Source organism: Melanotaenia boesemani, chromosome 11, assembly GCF_017639745.1.
Source record: "Melanotaenia boesemani isolate fMelBoe1 chromosome 11, fMelBoe1.pri, whole genome shotgun sequence".
Classification (NCBI taxonomy): domain Eukaryota; kingdom Metazoa; phylum Chordata; class Actinopteri; order Atheriniformes; family Melanotaeniidae; genus Melanotaenia; species Melanotaenia boesemani.
In genome coordinates, this window is record NC_055692.1 from 36,101,691 (window position 1) to 36,119,797 (window position 18,107).

The following is an 18,107-nucleotide window of genomic DNA, read 5'->3' on the forward strand; positions in this document are numbered from 1 at the left end:
CGGGCAACGCAGTCTAGAAAAACTAACATCGAACAACATGAACTAATTGTTGATGATAAAGAAGAGTGGCTTATCCATTTAGGACAGGGCTATTCAATTCGGTCCTATGAGGGCCGCAATCCAGCAGGTTTTCCATGTATCCCTGCTTCAGCACATGTGCATCAAATAAATGGATCTAACAGCCAATCAAGTTCTGCACAATAACTAATTTGTTTGAATCAGGTGTGTTGAAGCAGGGATACACGGAAAACCTGCTGGATTGCGGCCCTCATAGGACCGAATTGAGTAGCCCTAATTTAGGAGAAAGAAGAAAACTAATCATAGGAAGAGCGTTACTCAATGTTGTTAATTTCCTTCTCCACAATTAACGTTATACCTTCTCATAAAGGTCTTTACTTGCAGGTTCAGGATCAGACAGGCTGAGGCGCTATGCGTAACAAGTGGCAGCACCTTTCACAGATGTTCCGTGAACACACCAATCATCATCTGCATGAACCGGTTAGATCATAAAATAAGTCGTTGCGCTGAACGTTTCTATAGTTCCGCTCCAGCTTTCTGACCGACGGTTTCCTAAACATGACCATTTTCTTCTCCACGGGTTTTATTAATAAGAAGCTTTAACCCGTAAACTACGTGGTAAAAATCTAATTTATTGTGAAGTATTTAGTTTTGTGAGCAGATATTTAACCGACCAGACGAGGTGGATTATGGGAATAAGCGCAATTTAACTTGAGCTACAGCGACATCTGGTGCTCAGAGTAGGAACTGCAGCCTGACAAAGAATTTAGTTTGTGGACTTGAAGCACAGATTGTGTTTTTACCAAGCCGTTTTTCTTCATGCGTTTACAAGGAAAACTGGAAACAGCTGCGGTGCTTCACTGAAACATGTCCACGCATAATATAAATCCAGTCAATGAGTCAGAACCAGAGCTGGTCCAGTTCTACTGAGCAAAAGTGAATATTTGGTCTGTGCAGCCTTATTCGTCACCAAAGTTTACCATTTCCTAAAGTTTGAAGCTTCTGAAAGAAGCTGTCTGTCATTTCTTTCAGAAGTCTTCAATCTTCAGCTGAATGTAAGTCGCTTTGGATAAAAGCGTCTGCTAAATGACTGTAGAATAGAATAGAAAAACTGGACTAAAATTAGTCTGACATGCCCGGTTTAGGGCGTATTTGGCTGAAAGCTTTTTCCGCAGGGGGTACAATGTTGAAAAAAGTTTGAGAAGCATTAATCTAGATCATTTCAAAATTAGTCTGACTACATACAACAATACATTTTAGGTTATTAATTAGTTTTACTGAGTTATGTGTAACTGTGCTGACCCAGTGGGGTCGTCCTCCTTTGGTGTCAACAGGCCCCCATCCCCCATAAAAATATGGAAAAGGTGGTGTCCACCGTTTTCCCTTCAGGTGTCACTTTGTTAAATGAATTTGATTATGATTCACACACCCTCACCTACATCCTGTATTAAGGATGCAGTCATGCAATGTTCTTGTGCTTTACCAACTGGAGTCCATCTCACATCCCAGTTTTTATGTCCCAGTACATCTACAGGTGTCCATGAGAGAACAGTGGCCACCTGCAGGCATTTAACCAGACCCCTTATTTCAGAATTTAACCAGAGCAGGGCCCCTCTTTAGCAAGGAGCGAAGTCATGCTTGTGTGGTGGTCTCACTCTGTAGCCCTTAAACAAGCCTGACCTTAATTCACCATCTTGTCTTTCTACCAACCACTCAGAGTTTGGTGGAGTCTTTGAAGAATTAATGGTAAAAATAGTTTTAAAAATTCTTAAATATTTGTTGCCACTTGTTGCATATCTTGTCTGACATTTGATATATAAAGGTTATTTATTTTGGCCCCCTAAAGGAAAGTCGTCACCTGGATTTAACTAAGCTAACAGGTCGGAGCCTCGGTCGAAGATGATTCCTGCAGGGTGCTCATCTTCCAGTTTTAACAGGTTATTTAACCACAACTGATGCAACGAGCAGCTTCTCATGTCTTAACCATGTGGAAAGACACATCCGTGGTCGTGGAAATGTTAAGAAGGGTCAGATCGTTGGTATCAAGCAGAGAAAACATCAAAGCAGAAGCAGAAACTACTAGAACTGGGTTCAGAACTGTGCAACACATTATTAAAACTGGAAGGGTGGAGGGAACCGTCGTCTTCCAGGAAGAAATGTGGTCAGAAAAACATTCTGAATGATGGTGATCGGTGGAACCAGATGGAAGAAAAACAGCAGTAGATCTCAGAACCATGTTTAATAGTGAAAGTTAGAACATTTCCTCATGAACAATGTGAAGGAACTCAAGGAACTGAACAGCTGTGGAGCCAGAAGAAAGCCACTAACCAGTGAGGCTAACCGGAGAAAAAGGCTTCAGGTCTCTAGGGAGCATAAAGACTGGACTCTGGAGCCACGGAAGAAGGCCATGTGGTCTGATGAGTCCAGATCTACCTTGGTCCAGAGTGATGGAGCATCAGGGTAAGAAGAGAGGAGGATGAAGGGATTCAGCATCATGTCTAATGAAATAAAGCCTGTGGAGACAGTCTATGATCTGGGGTTGCTGCAGTGGGTCAGGTCTAGGTTCAGGTCTGGGTTCGGGTCTAGGTTCAGCAACATTATGTCCAAAGAATGAGGTCAGCTGATACCTGAATATCCTGAATGAGCAGGTTATACCTTCTTCCCTGATGGCACAGTGCAGGATTCATGGGGCTCAGATTGTGAAAGAGTGGTTCAGGGAACAGGAGACATCATTTCCACACATGGATCGGCCACCAGAGTCCAGACCTGAACCCCATGGAGGATCTCTGGGATGTGCTGGAGAAGGCTTTGTGCAGTGGTCAGACTCTCCGTCATCAATACCAGATCTTGGAGAAAAATTAATGCAACTCTGGTTGGAAATAAATGTGGTGACATTGCAGAAGCTTCTAGAAACGATGCCACAGAGAAGCTACTGCAATCAGAGATAAAGGAGGTCCAACCAGGTATCAGAGTAAGATTTCTGGTTTTTATTTCTTCTTTTTTTTGCCAGGTGGCCCACACAACTTCTGCCTCTGGTGGGAGAACAGAGACGCCAGACCTGCTGATTCTTCGGTTCTCGGCTCAGAGTGAGTCCAGGCGTGAAGGAGAAAACAAAGAAGAGCGACACCAGTGAAAAAACAGGAATGCTTTATTTTAGTAAATACGGTGAGCTTGTCACTGCTGTACAACACGGCTTCTGTAGTTGGCACTCTGCAACAATCCATCCAAACAACAGAAGAGACAGCATCATCATCATCATCATCTCCACATGTTCTCCTGCTTCGCCGTCACTTCTGTGTCAGAGAGTTGCTTTTTTATTTTTAAATCATCTTGCATCAATAGCCCAAAAGAAAAGCAGCCTGTGGGACACAAAGTACAAAATGAAAGTAGAAATAAAAGAAAAAGCAGGCGAAGCTTCAACAGACAGAAAACTCCACAACATGCAACAAACAGCAATTTACACGGAGCCAGGATGAGCATGCAAAAACAACACGCCTGAGCAGAAACCCACACACACACACACACACATCCAGGCTTTCTGGAAAACATCCACCTCACAAGGGTCCGGCTGGTCCCAGACGGGTGGGGTTAAACTCCGCCTCCAAGAATCAGACTGAACGGCTGAAATCTGGGAAAGATGGAGAAGACGACAGCGAGGATGCAGGGAAACCAGGAAGGTTCTGGAGGCCCTGCAGGCTCTTCAGGCTGGAATGACGCTCATACGAGTGGCGGGTCACATTCCAGACCGAGTCCTGTTCCTCCCGTTTTCTAGAAAGAAAAATCTTCCTTTTCTAGATGTGCAAGCGTCCTCCTCCTGCGTGAGCTCTTCTAGACCACGCCGTCCTCGTTGATAAAATCTGGAATAACTTGGGGAAAATGTGGAACTTTCATTTGCAGAGCAGGAAATGTACTAAATGAATAACTTGGATTTCTAGAATAACTGCTGGTCTGGATTTTGTAGTTGTGGGTCTGCACCACGGTCCAGATCTGAAAGGAAACATTCCAACAGCTTATTTATAAAACGCTTCCAATGTTAAAGATAAACGACACTGAAGTCCAGATTTATACTAAATGTGATTTAAATCTGAGTGAAGCTGCGTGTTTTACATCTGAGACAGGAGGACGCTCTCAGGCTGAAGGTTTTCCATAAGATCACACTCCGGGATGAGGGTCCACAGGAAAATCTGATTCTGGAATAAAAGCACGTTTAACTTCTGGCTTCACGTTCATGCTGGATTTGTTCTAAAATGGGACAATAGAGCATCAAACATGGAAAATAGGTTCTAGAAAATAAATTAAATAAAGCAACTGATGGAAAATGAGTCATAAAGCCTCAGAAATCCTCCCAAAGGTGATTCAGATTATCTCAGATTACTTCTTAAACAAACATTTTAATTGTGATTTTTGGATTTTTTTTATTTTAGTTAAGAAATGTATTGAATAAATATAGTGGAACAGATTTCTAACACTAAACTGGAAACACAAATATCCAAATATATCAAAGCCAGATTTCTCCTAAAATATATCGAAAAGGATCGTTGATGCTCCTCAAGTCCTCCGTCCGTCACGGAGCGACCGGCGGTCAGCGCGGCGTGGTGGGTTTACGGTCATACGCACTGAAGTTACATCCTCACAGCCAGAGCAGATTCACAGAAGAAGAAAAGGATTCTGAAGATGTAGCTGGAACCAAAGTTTTCTTCACGAAAACCAGGAAGAATTCAGTCCAAGCAGAAAACGCTGGTTCAGAACTAAATGGTCCTCATTGGTCAGAAAAGCCTCATTTTCTAGGATTTTTACTCGTCTTGACCACAAACTTTCCAAGAATCGGAGCACAGAAATGAGGCGGTGGAAGGATCAGAGACAACATCTGGTTTTAGACGGAGACCCATGAAAAGGCTGGAGTCTAGATCCAGAACCAGAATTTATCCAGAAAATGTGTTCAATGCAGATTCAGAACGACTCATGACTCATTTTAATAAAGAAAAGACTCAGAAGTAAAAGAAATGAACCTGGAGAGAGGACTGAACCTTCAGATGTGTGATCTAGAACTTTTAAAACATTTTTATGGAAACCATCTAAAATAACATCCCAGTAAAAAGTGTTAACAGAATCGGAGTGATTACGTTTTCATTTCCAAATAAGATTCATTTGGTCCACAGATCTTGATTCTTCCAGTTCCAGCTTCCTGGCGTCAGATCTAGAGCCAATAAGGAGGTCAAATGATCCGTTTCTCCTCTAGACCCACAAATAAAAGCGGTTTGCACTAGAACTGAAGAACTGATCAGAACCAGGCACCAGACTCGGACCGTCTCGCTTCCAGAAGCAGAAAAAGGAGCCTGAAGAGGTGGAACAGAGAATATTCTGCTACCCACCACCCTGGCCCAAGAACTCCATAAAAACCTGACGCTGAACAGCTACAAGCCACAAACAGCGACTGATCCAGGGTCCAGGAACGAGGCCCCCGCCGGACCAAGCAGAGACAAGCATCCTACAGCTACGTGGGTCAGAAGCCGCTTCCACAGGACGAACAGAAAGCAGAGAACAGCATATACAGAGCAGCCACCAGGATGCGCCCGCTCATATCAACATATAGACAGAGGAGACTGTACAGGACAGCAGGGTTACGCAACGTCACCACTTCCTACAATTATTAGTCGGGAAATGTTCAGAAATCTTTGGAAAGTTTCTCTTTTCTCATTTTTACCGGATGGTTCAGGTTTAGAAGACAGCGTTGTGTCGCATGAGGCTAAAAAGACACTTTAAACCACATCCATGAGCAGAAGCTGCTGCAGAGACGTAACGAGCTCCTGGATGCTGCGTGGGCTACGATCCACAGGAGGCGGGAAAATCAGGGGCTACGAGGAATAATGTCAACGTGTGTTTGGCACAGAGATGAACTTGGATGGGAAACCGTGGAACTGAGTCCGAACCAGAAACCGGAGAAGCTGATGCAGACCTTTGTGGTGACAGTTCCTGGAGTCCCGTCATTAACCCAGGAAAACTCCCAGGTCCCAGAGGATCCATCAGGGTTTCGGGGAGGAGGTCTGTGTTTGTGCTGCATCTGTGTGCCTCAGGAGGGTGGGGTTTTTGTTTTTGGGGTGCAGAGGCCATTTTAAAGGAAGTCAGACAGAAAGGATGGGTGAGAAGGTGGAGCTGGTCTGAAGGACTCTGCACTTCTTCCTGGTTTTAAGGCGTCTTATGAAAGACAGAAGACATCTCTGTTCACTCGGGATGTCCTAAACCCTGGTTGTGGGGGGGGGGTTTGCTGGGTGGGTGGGTGGGTGGATGGGTGGGGAAGTTTGTCTTTCTGGTCTTAGGAGGTCTTGACCAGGTCGTAGACGTAGATGTGGAAATCGTCGTCGAATTTGATGAAGTAGACGGAGGGCTTGGCCTCCACCTGGTGGATCACCATCCCGGAGCGCTTCCCGCCGTCCTCTTTGGCGTACTCCACCTGTTTGCCCACCAGACTGTCCACCACCTCGCCGGGCTCCCGCTCCGCCGCCACACTGTCGTCTGCACACACAAACACACAAACGTCAGCGGGACACCAGAGAAAAACCAGACTGATGAGCCGTGGAGGTCCACCGACACTGACTGGAGTCGGGCATGATGCGCAGGTCTCCCTCCTTGTAGTCGTCCAGCAGCTGGTACATGTAGAGAACCGGGTCCTTCTCGTACGTGATGTAGAACCAGGACGTCATGATGGGCGCCCGGGCCAGCACCATCCCCCTCCACTCCTCCTTCGGCCCGTCCTCCGTCTCGAACATGTGCTCCACCGCCTTACCGATCATGGTCTCCGCCAGCATCGAGTCGCTCACACGGGCCTGAGCTGGACCAATCACAGAACACCAGGTTTACAGGTAAACCTCAACAACTCAATTCCCTCCTTCCTTCACCCAACTCTTCCTGCCAGGGTCCTAAACCTGGACCTGAACAAAGTCGGGACCACTCTCAGGATTTTAAACCTGAACCTGAAAGGAGTTAGGACGGTTTCTAGGATCTTAAGCCTGGACCTGAATGGAGTCAGAAACCTTGTCAGGATCCCTCCATTCTCAGGATCACTCTGTTCTCAGGATCTTAAACCTGGACCTGAAAGGAGTCTGGACCACTCTCAGGATCTTAAACCTGGACCTGAACAAAGTCTGTACCATCCTCAGGATCTTAAACCAGGACCTGAAAGGAGTCTGGACCGCTCTCAGGATCTTAAACCTGGACCAATGGAGAGGGTCTGACGGCGGCTCCTCACCCACTCTGTCGGGCAGCACCTCCAGCCCCACCACCCGCTCGTCCGTGTACAGCTCCAGGCCGTAGATGCAGTCAAAGCCGTCGTATTTGATCAGGTAGAGGGAGGGGTTAACAGGAACCTGGTCCAGGACTGTCCCCTTCCACTGAGACGACTTACCTGAGAGGACACACATGATTTAGTGATGACATGATGACGAGACGATTGAAACCTCCAAGTCCAACTTACTGCCTTCTTTCCAGATGTGCTGGATCCTGCAGCCAACAATGTTCCTTCTGGGCTGGGCCAGAGTCTTTCCGAGACCCACCCCGGTCCTCTGCTTCCTGCAGGGATGGAGGGAAAGAGGGAAGCATTTGCATGATAAAACTTTTATTTTTTTACAAAAGAAATACTTGTTTTAAATGTAAAGTTTTTTTTTCTATAAATAATAATTATTAACTTCTCTGTTGACATCCCGAAATTCCCTCAGACTTCCCTATTTTTTTCCAGGACCAAATCTCCACAATGTTGATGTTTACTTCTGTGAAGTAAAGTGCTTCCACTTTGGTTCTGGTTAAACTGGTCTGAACACGGGCTGTTTCACCAGAAAGCACAGAGGTTCTGAAACTCCAGAATGTAGCTGTAGCCAGAACCAGAACCATGTAAAAGACCCAGTTCTGGTTTTGCCCCAGCAGTGCTGGGGGACAGGAAGCCATCTGCTCTCTGATTGGACAGCTTCATTTGTCATCAGCCAATCAGATAGTGGTGTAACGACAGAGAAACAGCTGTTTGGAGTCTGGAAAGCTGCCGTTCTCTGCATCTATGAACAGATGTTTGTTTTTATTTACAGATGGTGTTTTTTTTTTACAGCAACACAGATTCTGTTGTAAAACTTCACGAAGTTGGATTTCTCAGCGTGACAAAGCTTCACGTACAATTACAAACTCTGGAATTATTTGCAAACATTTATTTACAACCATAAAATCTTTATGACTCGACTTCTGCTCGGTCAAAGGAGCTGCTCACATCTGTGCAGATGCTGCTGGGTTGCAGTGCCCGTGGAGAGGAGTGTGTCTTCTCGCCGTTGGGCAAGCCGAGTGTGTGTTTTCAAGCTGGGCGAGCCAAGTGTGTGAGCAGAGTGTGTGTTCTCGCGCTGATGGGTAAGCAGGAGAAAAAGCTTCCTTCTAGGTCTCTTTCCAGATGCTTTCAGTTTGCCTTCTGCTCAGTGTTTTACAGTAAGTAGTGTGTGTGTGTGTTTTGACGTGTGGCCAGACACACCAGCTTCATTCTTCAACTAAACATGCAACACTTATCAACATAAAGAACACGAACTTCCACTTTTTCAGCTCCACCTGTTCACTTGCTCACACAAATCTAATCAGCCAATCACACGGCAGCAACTCGATGCACTTCCTGTTGGAGCTTCTTCTTCTTCTGCTTCATGAGTGAACGTAAAGAACCAACAAACTCAACGCTCCTGTCTGGTCCTGCTGGAAAAACCAGGAAGTCAAATCTGCTCTTCATCACAGAACTTACTTATGTGAGTTCTTCTTCTTCATCATGTTCGCAGACACGCCTGCATGTCCTGAAACACACACACACACACACGTTTTTAGCTTGACGTCATCACCTGCTGGATCATCGGCTCAGATCCGGGGTAGAAAAACTCACCCCCATCTGCTCGGGCCCGCGGGGCCGCTGGGCTCTTGAATGGGGTCTTCATTCATCCACCTGTGGAGGGGCACCTGGTCTGAGTCTGGCTGAGTGGCAGCGGCTGGGGGTGAGGGGGGAGGGCGAGGATGGAGGAGGGGGGCAGGAGGGGGGAGGGTAGGGAAAGGAGGGAGAAGGAGGTGGGAGTGAAAGAGCACCAGGAATTAGGCCGGGCTCTGGAGATGGTGCATTCGGGACAGGTGCAGACTAACGCCTGGAGACTGAGACGACAGCAGCTGCTGGACTCGGTGAGGAGACGGAGGTTCGATTCTGGGGAGAGAAACCAGACGGTGACACATCAACACCTGGAGGTACACACACTCATCTCATCCCTGATGTTTATATTCAGGTGACGTGTCATCCTTTTCATCAGCCCTGTGTATCAGGACTTGGTGGTCCACCAGCTGATGGTGACGATTTCTGGAAAATTCCTCATGTTTTTGTTGTTTCAATCATTTAAATCATGAACCTGATGGAGGTTCCTTCAGGGTTCCTCATGAAGTCACGGGAATGGATCCAAGGCTAAAAGATGTAGAAAAAGTGTGTAATGAACCTTTGGCTGGGACCAAATCGGGACTTGGATCATGTCGGAGTTTTCAGTGATCAGGTTAAACGTTGTTTAGAATCCCTGAGCTGAGCAGCTGATGGAGATAAATTAAAGATCATGGAGCCACAAAAGCTTTTATAAAAAATATTGTTATTGAAACAAACACACAACAGAAACTATTTCCATGTTTCCACTTTTTCCTCATTTCCAGTTATTCCTGCTACTATTTACCTGCTATCCTCACTAAACCAACTCCAGCTCAGCTGCTTTGTGGCGCCACCGTGCATCAGAAACGTCTTCTTGGCTTTATTCCAGCCATAGAGGAGCATTATTTTTCTTCTTTTCACACACACATAGAACTTTCTGCCCACTGGTTGATCTTTGGCTGCTCCTGATTGGACGTTACCGTCAATCTAAGCTCTCTGATTGGTGGAAAGTCTGACAGGAAGTGGCTTCATCATCATGTCCAGGTCTAAATAGAGGTCTCTTAGCAACATAGTAGTGATGGTGATGTTTTTATGATGAAATGTGGTAAATAATGCTGTTATCATGGATCATTGTGGATTTACCAGATAGACTCTCTGAATAAAACTACATTTAGTGGCTGGATTGTAAACCTCCTGGACGGATAGAAATGTCTGGAAAACTTACGTAGATCAGCTAAAGCAGAGGTCACTAACAAGTAGACTGCAGACCGGATCCAGAACCTGTCCCACATGGATCCGGAGTTAAAATATAAAATCTGACGGGGTGCTTTTACTCCGGTAGTGGTCAGGAAACACGCAGACCAATTGGACGTGAGGTAAGCCATCCCACATGATGCACAGCCAATCAGTGTGTGAGGCGGTAAACTGCCAGCGAGACCAAACAAAGCAGACAACTGCACCAGAAAAAGGCAGCAGAGATGCTAAACCTGCCAGTTTCAGCGACTTTGGGCTCGTTTTCCAGCTGCTTATCTGGGCCTGTCCTGTCATGAAGCCTCCTGATTCTCTCACAACTGTCCACAGTAAAAAAAATTACTCCTTGGATGTGAAATGGGAAACGTGAACAGTCTTTTTTTTCATGAAGTGTGTCAACAGCTGTTTCCTTGGTTACTGTTGCCGTCCGAACAGGCACGCCCCTGCATGTTCGCATGTTCGAGTTCACAGGACAGAGCAACAGTGACAATGCCCACAAATGAATAGACGTGTAAAATATATATAATAAAGGGTAGAAAAGAGTGTATTGGAGGGCTCAGCACGCAGCCCCTCAAAAAGCCTTCTTACCCGTGAGGCTGATGGATCAGTTTCACTGTTAGAACAACATGAGGAGGAGAAAGTTTTTGTTAGTTGTAGGTCTTACCCCTACGGTTAAGACCTACGACAGATTCATAACTTCTACTTTACAGAAGGTGACCAAGTCCTCATTATCTACTATCCTGCAACCTCTAGATGTGTCCCTTCTCCAACACACCTGAATCAAACGAATGTCTCGTTAGCAGCCTCTGCAGAGCTGAATGACGTAAACGAGGGAATTCAAACGTTGGAGTCAGATGTGTGGAGAAGAGTCTATTTTCATTCTGCACCAGATCCCAGCAGCCCTGATCTAAGGTCCCTTTCCTCTAGACCAGGTTTACATTTAGTCCTTTTATTATAAAAACTTAACAGCCTGGAGGAGGAGAAGCAGGAGAAGCAGGAGGAGGAGAAGCAGTTTCTATCCATCAGGAAACAGGAACAGCTAAACGTCTTCTCATCATTCTTTCTGAGGAGAATCACTGCTTCAATCAGACGTCTGACATTTAGCTTCCATCTCTCGCCGCTAATAAACTAGCTGGCTAGCTAGCTATCCATCATTCTATCTATTTATTGTTTTTGTATTGTTGGTCCGCTTGTTATTATTATAATTTTAAAAAATTCTAAACCAGTCTGTAGCAGTTGGAGCTTTTAATCCCAATATAAACCCGTCTGCATCAGACATGATGTTTCTCAGCTGTCAGATTGGGAGTAAAATGATGTAAAATGAATGTATGAATAGATATAGCAGCATAAAGGCCGACCAGAAGAAGAAAGCAGAAAAAATATTGGCACTGAAACAAGACAAGGACCCTACAGAGGTGAAGTTTGGAGGGTTAAATTAAAAAAAAGACCAATAAGTTAATATTAAAATGAACAAAGATAAATATGGTCTGATAAAAAGTGATTTTTTTTTTATAGAAGAAATAAACTTTGCAGTCAGACCTGCAGCGAGTCCTGATGCAAACAAGCAGACACACTTCAAGTCTGATCACTAGATCATTCAGTCAATCACAGCATGTTAAAAAATGCTCACTATTATACCACTGACTTCACTTCCTGTTTGAAGAGGTCCCAGCAGGTAGAAAACCGCCGGTCTGAACGATAATCGAGGAGTCAGGAAGCAGAGTGGTTACTGCAGGCACACAGCAGGATGGCCACGGCAGCGACCACCGAGGATTCAAGCTCCTGATGTTTGCAGCTGCAGCAGGAACCACAGACCTGCTGCAGCAGTAACCACAGACCTACTGCAGCAGGAACCAGGTCAGCTGCAGCAGGAACCCCAGACCTGCTGCAGAAGGAACCAGGTCAGCTGCAGAAGGAACCACAGATCTACTGCAACCGGAACCAGACCTGCTGCAGCAGGAACCACAGACCTACTGCAGAAGGAACCACAGACCTACTGCAACCGGAACCAGACCTGCTGCAGCAGGAACCAGGTACACTGCAGCAGGAACCAGGTCAGCTGCAGAAGGAACCACAGATCTACTGCAACCGGAACCAGACCTGCTGCAGCAAGAACCAGGACAGCTGCAGCAGGAACCACAGACCTACTGCAACCAGAACCAGACCTGCTGCAGCAGGAACCAAGTCAGCTGCAGCAGGAACCACAGACCTGCTGCAGCAAGAACCAGGTCAGCTGCAGCAGGAACCACAGACCTACTGCAGAAGGAACCAGGTCAGCTGCAGCAGGAACCACAGACCTACTGCAGAAGGAACCACAGACCTACTGCAACCGGAACCAGACCTGCTGCAGCAGGAACCAGGTCAACTGCAGCAGGAACCACCAGTTCAGCTGCAGCAGGAACCACAGACCTACTGCAACCGGAACCAGACCTGCTGCAGCAGGAACCAAGTCAGCTGCAGCAGGAACCACAGACCTGCTGCAGCAGTAACCACAGACCAACTGCAGCAGGAACCAGGTCAGCTGCAGCAGGAACCACAGACCTACTGCAACAGGAACCAGATCTGCTGCAACAGGAACCAGACCTGCTGCAGCAGGAATCACAGAACTACAGCAGCAGGAACCAGGTCGGCTGCAGCAGGAACCACAGACCTGCTGCAGCAAGAACCAGGTCTGCTGCAGCAGGAACCCCAGACCTGCTGCAGAAGGAACCAGGTCAGCTGCAGAAGGAACCACAGATCTACTGCAACCGGAACCAGACCTGCTGCAGCAGGAACCACAGACCTACTGCAGAAGGAACCACAGTCCTACTGCAACCGGAACCAGACCTGCTGCAGCAGGAACCAGGTCAACTGCAGCAGGAACCAGGTCAGCTGCAGAAGGAACCACAGATCTACTGCAACCGGAACCAGACCAGCTGCAGCAGGAACCACAGACCTACTGCAGCAAGAACCAGGACAACTGCAGCAGGAACCACAGACCTACTGCAACCAGAACCAGACCTGCTGCAGCAGGAACCAAGTCAGCTGCAGCAGGAACCACAGACCTGCTGCAGCAAGAACCAGGTCAGCTGCAGCAGGAACCACAGACCTACTGCAGAAGGAACCAGATCAGCTGCAGCAGGAACCACAGACCTACTGCAACCGGAACCAGACCTGCTGCAGCAGGAACCAGGTCAACTGCAGCAGGAACCACCAGTTCAGCTGCAGTAGGAACCACAGACCTACTGCAACCGGAACAAGACCTGCTGCAGCAGGAACCAGGTCAACTGCAGCAGGAACCACCAGGTCAGCTGCAGCAGGAACCACAGACCTACTGCAACCGGAACCAGACCTGCTGCAGCAGGAACCACAGATCTTCTGCAGCAGGAACCACAGACCTACTGCAACCGGAACCAGACCTGCTGCAGCAGGAACCAGACCTGCTGCAGCAGGAACCAGGTCAGCTGCAGCAGGAACCACAGACCTGCTGCAGCAGGAACCAGACCTACTGCAGCAGGAACCAGGTCAGCTGCAGCGGGAACCACAGACCTGCAGCAGGAACCAGGTCAGCTGCAACAGGAACCAGACCTACTGCAGCAGGAAGCAGGTCAGCTGCAACAGGAACCAGACCTACTGCAGCGGGAACCAGGTCAGCTGCAACAGGAACCAGACCTGCTGCAACAGTAGCTGCTGACCCAGAACAGACCCAGATCCACCACATGCTTCCTGTTAACCTGTCTGACCATTAACTTCACCGTTTTCACCTGTACTGGAGACTCAAACCAACCTGGAAACTAGTGATCTCTGAAACTCTGAAAGCTGATTGTGTTCGGCTTCACAATCCACAGAAATCCATTTATAAATAAATTTATTTATTTTCTATAAGTCTGTCAGACAGCTGAGGAAACAAAAAAATAATAAAATAAAAAAAAACACTGGCTGTGTGTAGTTGTTGCATGTTCAGTCATTTGTGGACAATTTGATGAGTGTAAACGCTGCTAATCCTGCTATTGCTGCAACTCTGTGGGCTCTGGGAGCTTTTATTTGTGCTTCAGACCAAAAAACTGAGAAACAACTAAAGACGAACCTCTCAGGCTGAATGATAACTGAGCAGCTGAAGAGACTCATTTCTGCGTCTGATGCAGCTACTTGTTGCATTGTCTATTATCCTTGATGTGCATTAGAGAGGCTAACAACTAGCCTGTCTAGACTGGTCTACTAGACTGGATGTCTATTAGCCAGAAGATGCTGGTGTTAGCATTGCAGCAGCTAACAACTAGCATCTCTTGGCTGGTGACCCATTATCCAGTCAATCATATAATTGAATGATCCCCAACCCTTACCCACCATCCTGCAGGTCTTAGATGTCTTCCAGCTCCAACACACCTGATTTAAATTAAATGAATCTTCGACCAGTTCTGCACAGTCTGCTACTGGGCTTTTCATTTGAGTCAGGCGTGTTGCAGCAGGGACACCTGCGGGACAGTGGGCATGGGGGACTGGAGTTGGGGATCCCTGATATGATCCACATCAGTCCAGCTCATTGCATCTGTGCTCATATAAAATCATTACATCACATCTCTTTGCTGAGAGCTGCATCAGGAGACAGTGGGGAGGAAAAGCCCTCTTCTATCCCACCTAGTTCTACATTAGAAATATAACGAAGTCGGTCAGTGACGAAACAGAAAATCATTTGTTCCTGCTTGCTAAATAAAATCTGGGGCTAATAAACGCATTACTAAACCAGAACACGAAAAGCAGAAGAATCAGGGACATAACAGGCATATTTGTCCAATTTTAGACTTTATTCTACAAAACTAATCAGCTAATTGAAGTCACGTGTTTTCCAGTCTAATATTAGCTTGACTACATTTTGTTTTGTGGAAGAATCCCGATGATGAACTAAAACGAACTCCTGCTGTCTGTGTGAAACCCTCAGAGACCAAACTGGATAAATAGATTCTAGTGAGGAACAAACACAAACATGGATGTTCTTCTACAGCCTGAACCCAGATGAAGTAAACATCATTCTCCTCCAGGTGGTTTCAGGTGACCTTCGCAGCTGGCTGAGCGGCTTCGCAGCCCTCTGATGCTGATAAAATGGCTACTTTCAGCCCAAACACAGCCCGGTACTTTCCATCTCAAACCAGAGTGAGACTGGGAAAACTCATCTCATTTAAATGGTGATCGTAGGAAGGAGGCAGTGAAGGCAACGTGTGTTCCTGGACGTAGAAAGCCGCACAACTGCAAGCAACGATAGAAACGGTCTGTTTTAAAGACTCCTTCTTACGTTTCTGAAAGTTAGCAGCTTCAATCAACACCTGTTTCACACTTTCACATCCTTTTCATGAAGAAGTTGGAGGCCGTCAGAGATGCTCAGCAGCTCCACAGCAGCCAGTTCGTACAGAGGAAAGGTCGCATTTCACAGGAAGGAGTGGAGTATGATTTGGAATCAACGTTAAAAAAGCTGGTGTGTTTAACAGTTAACTAACAACACAAAGCAAGCGGTGGACTGTGAGATGGTGGGAAGCATCGCCTGACCACCTGTGATGTGCACGTTATAGACAAAACGCCAGCATGAGGAAGGACTTCGGCTTCTGTGGGTTCACACCACTTCTGTAGCTCAGGAGCAGTTGTCCACCAACTAGAAAGGCAGTGGATCGATTCTAGAGGTCCGGCTCAGGACGCGCCCCACTTCCATTGGGGTCCCAGTCTTACCGATCCGACCCTAAAGGGTGGAGCTCAACAACACGGCAGTCCACTGATTGGTGGAAAGAATCATAACTTCCTGCATGACTCGGCAAAAAGAACAGAGCAGAAAACGCTCCGTGTTCATGTACACGCCGGGCTTGTTTGAAGCATGACGAGAAGACAGAATCCACCATCCTCCTCCTCCTTCGGTTCTGCATCACGTTATTCTTCTGCTATGACATCACTGTTACATAGCTGACACATCATAGCAGGTAAGGGTACATACATGATCTGAAGAAGCTCCGTGTTCTACTGTGATGGAAACTCAAGTGGTCCTGCATTAACCAATAGATGAGCCAGACTTCTTCTTCAGTGTTTGTCTTGTCTTCTTCTTCAATAATTTTTGATACAGCGACTGGTGAGGACGGGAATAACCGTTTTATAATCCCATCATTTAGGTAGGCGGGCTAAAGCTAAGGCGCTCTGTTAGCTGGCTAAAAACTGCGGTTGTGCTGCACTCTCCCTTCTTACTGCAGATATTAGATACCTGTCAATCAAAAGGACACGCCCCTAATTATGCCGAATTTCAAGATTAAATAACATCCAAAGGAATCAGTTAGAAAACATTGACCCCCCTCACAGTTGTCATGAAGGTGAACTTGACCTATTAATCCTAAAATGGGTTTTTGTACCAGGCTTTAAACATGTTTATTTCTACTGTGAAGTTGGTCTTTTTAACATGGGAGTCTATGGGGATTTGTTGTTTTGGAGCCCCTAGTGGTTGGGGGGGGGGGGGGGGGGGGGGGGGGACTGCATTTTGTTGCACTTCCTCTCAGGCTTCACATTTTACCGCCGGAGGTTACCACTTGGTGAAACCAGCAAAGATCCACCAGTCTGACAGACAAAAAAAAAGAGGATTTTAGCAGCAATAAGGAAATTCCCAAACAGCTGGTAGCTGGAAACCTGAGAGATGCATCTGGACCTTCAGCTGATCCATCTACTGTTGGCTGAAGCCTCATCAGAAATGGTCTCCATGGAAACGTGGCTGTCAAGAAGTCGTTCTTAAGGAAAGGAAACAGGGAGGAAAGGCTGAGGCATGACACGCAATGGGTCTGATAAGAGCATGAGTCCTCCACAGAACCTTGACTTCAACAGGTTTGCTGGAGGGACGGATCCTCCCCAGAACCCAGACCTCAGTGGGTCTGATTAAGGGATGGTTCCTCCCCAGAACTATTCCTGAAGACAAAATGACATAAAGCTTCTTCAGACTTTTTCAGCTTCTTAAAACTGGACCTACTGGTTCCGACTCATTTCTGTTTACATCTTTTAATAAATCTCTGCAGCTGTTTCCTGTTCTCTAATAAACTGAAACCTCCCTGACATGTTTCAGCTGACCAGGGGAGACATCACATGTCAAATTAAACAAGATAAAACTTCTCCAGCTCCTCTGTTGTTGTGTTAGACTCCTGGGAACCCATGCAGGTTGAGAGGGGCCCCAGCAGATGTTTGGCCCGGGGTCCTGTGCGAGGTGGTGCCGCCTCTGCTGAGACGGAACCTGAAGATGGTCCTCGGTCTGCTCGGTGTTTTCTCCTGGATAATGTGAGCACCTCTGAAGGCTGTGAGGAGTTCCTGCTTGTTTTGGACTGAGGATGGTGATGATGATGATGAAGATGTCCAGCCAGAGGTCACGGTTAACCAGTCGTTACACAAGCGGCCCCGCTCTCCACACGCTAAATATGCAAATATGCGCAACGCTAATTGGTTTTCCCTCCGCAACGCGGCAGCCATGTTGCGCCACTATTTACAAAATCCGCAGCGGTGCAAGAAAAGGCGCAAGCAAACAAAGGGAGAGGGGAGGTCTGCTGGTGTAGAAAACACGGCGCCGAGCTTTGCGGGAAAACGTCAGCGCGAGCGAGCAGCTCGTTACCGGGTTCGGTGTGAGCGGCTCGAGGCCGCAGTTACTTACCGATACAGGAATCAGCCGCGCCGCATAACCCCGATCAACCGCCGAAGCTCCAAATTGATCCGCTCTGCCTCCGTTTGGTTCCTCACTGCATCAAGTTGGCTGCGCCAAGATGGAGGACAACCGGAAGAGAGGGTTGCGACATTCAGAATAAGAGCCCCGAGCTCCATGCAGTATCTATCTATCTATCTATCTATCTATCTGTCTATCTGTCTGTCTGTCTGTCTGTCTGTCTGTCTGTCTGTCTGTGTTGTAGTGCTAATGGAAGTATTTTATATTCACTTAAAAATAAATCTTCTG

The 18,107-nt window shown here is 46.9% G+C and overlaps 1 protein-coding gene and 1 non-coding gene across 2 annotated transcripts; both read right to left on the reverse strand.

Moving 5' to 3' along the window:
* Window positions 1–408: 408 nt before the first annotated feature.
* On the reverse strand, window positions 409–505 carry LOC121649717. Its single transcript, XR_006012151.1, has one exon. It is a non-coding gene; the product is annotated as a small nucleolar RNA U13 (small nucleolar RNA).
* Window positions 506–3,148: 2,643 nt separating this feature from the next.
* spinb (spindlin b) lies at window positions 3,149–17,936 on the reverse strand. Its single transcript, XM_041999516.1, is given in 8 exon segments — window positions 3,149–6,531; window positions 6,614–6,847; window positions 7,265–7,420; window positions 7,490–7,584; window positions 8,777–8,825; window positions 8,912–8,936; window positions 8,938–9,220; window positions 17,811–17,936. Coding segments are annotated over 7 exon segments (789 nt in total). The 5' UTR covers window positions 8,968–9,220; window positions 17,811–17,936; the 3' UTR covers window positions 3,149–6,331.
* Between the last annotated feature and the right edge of the window lie 171 nt (window positions 17,937–18,107).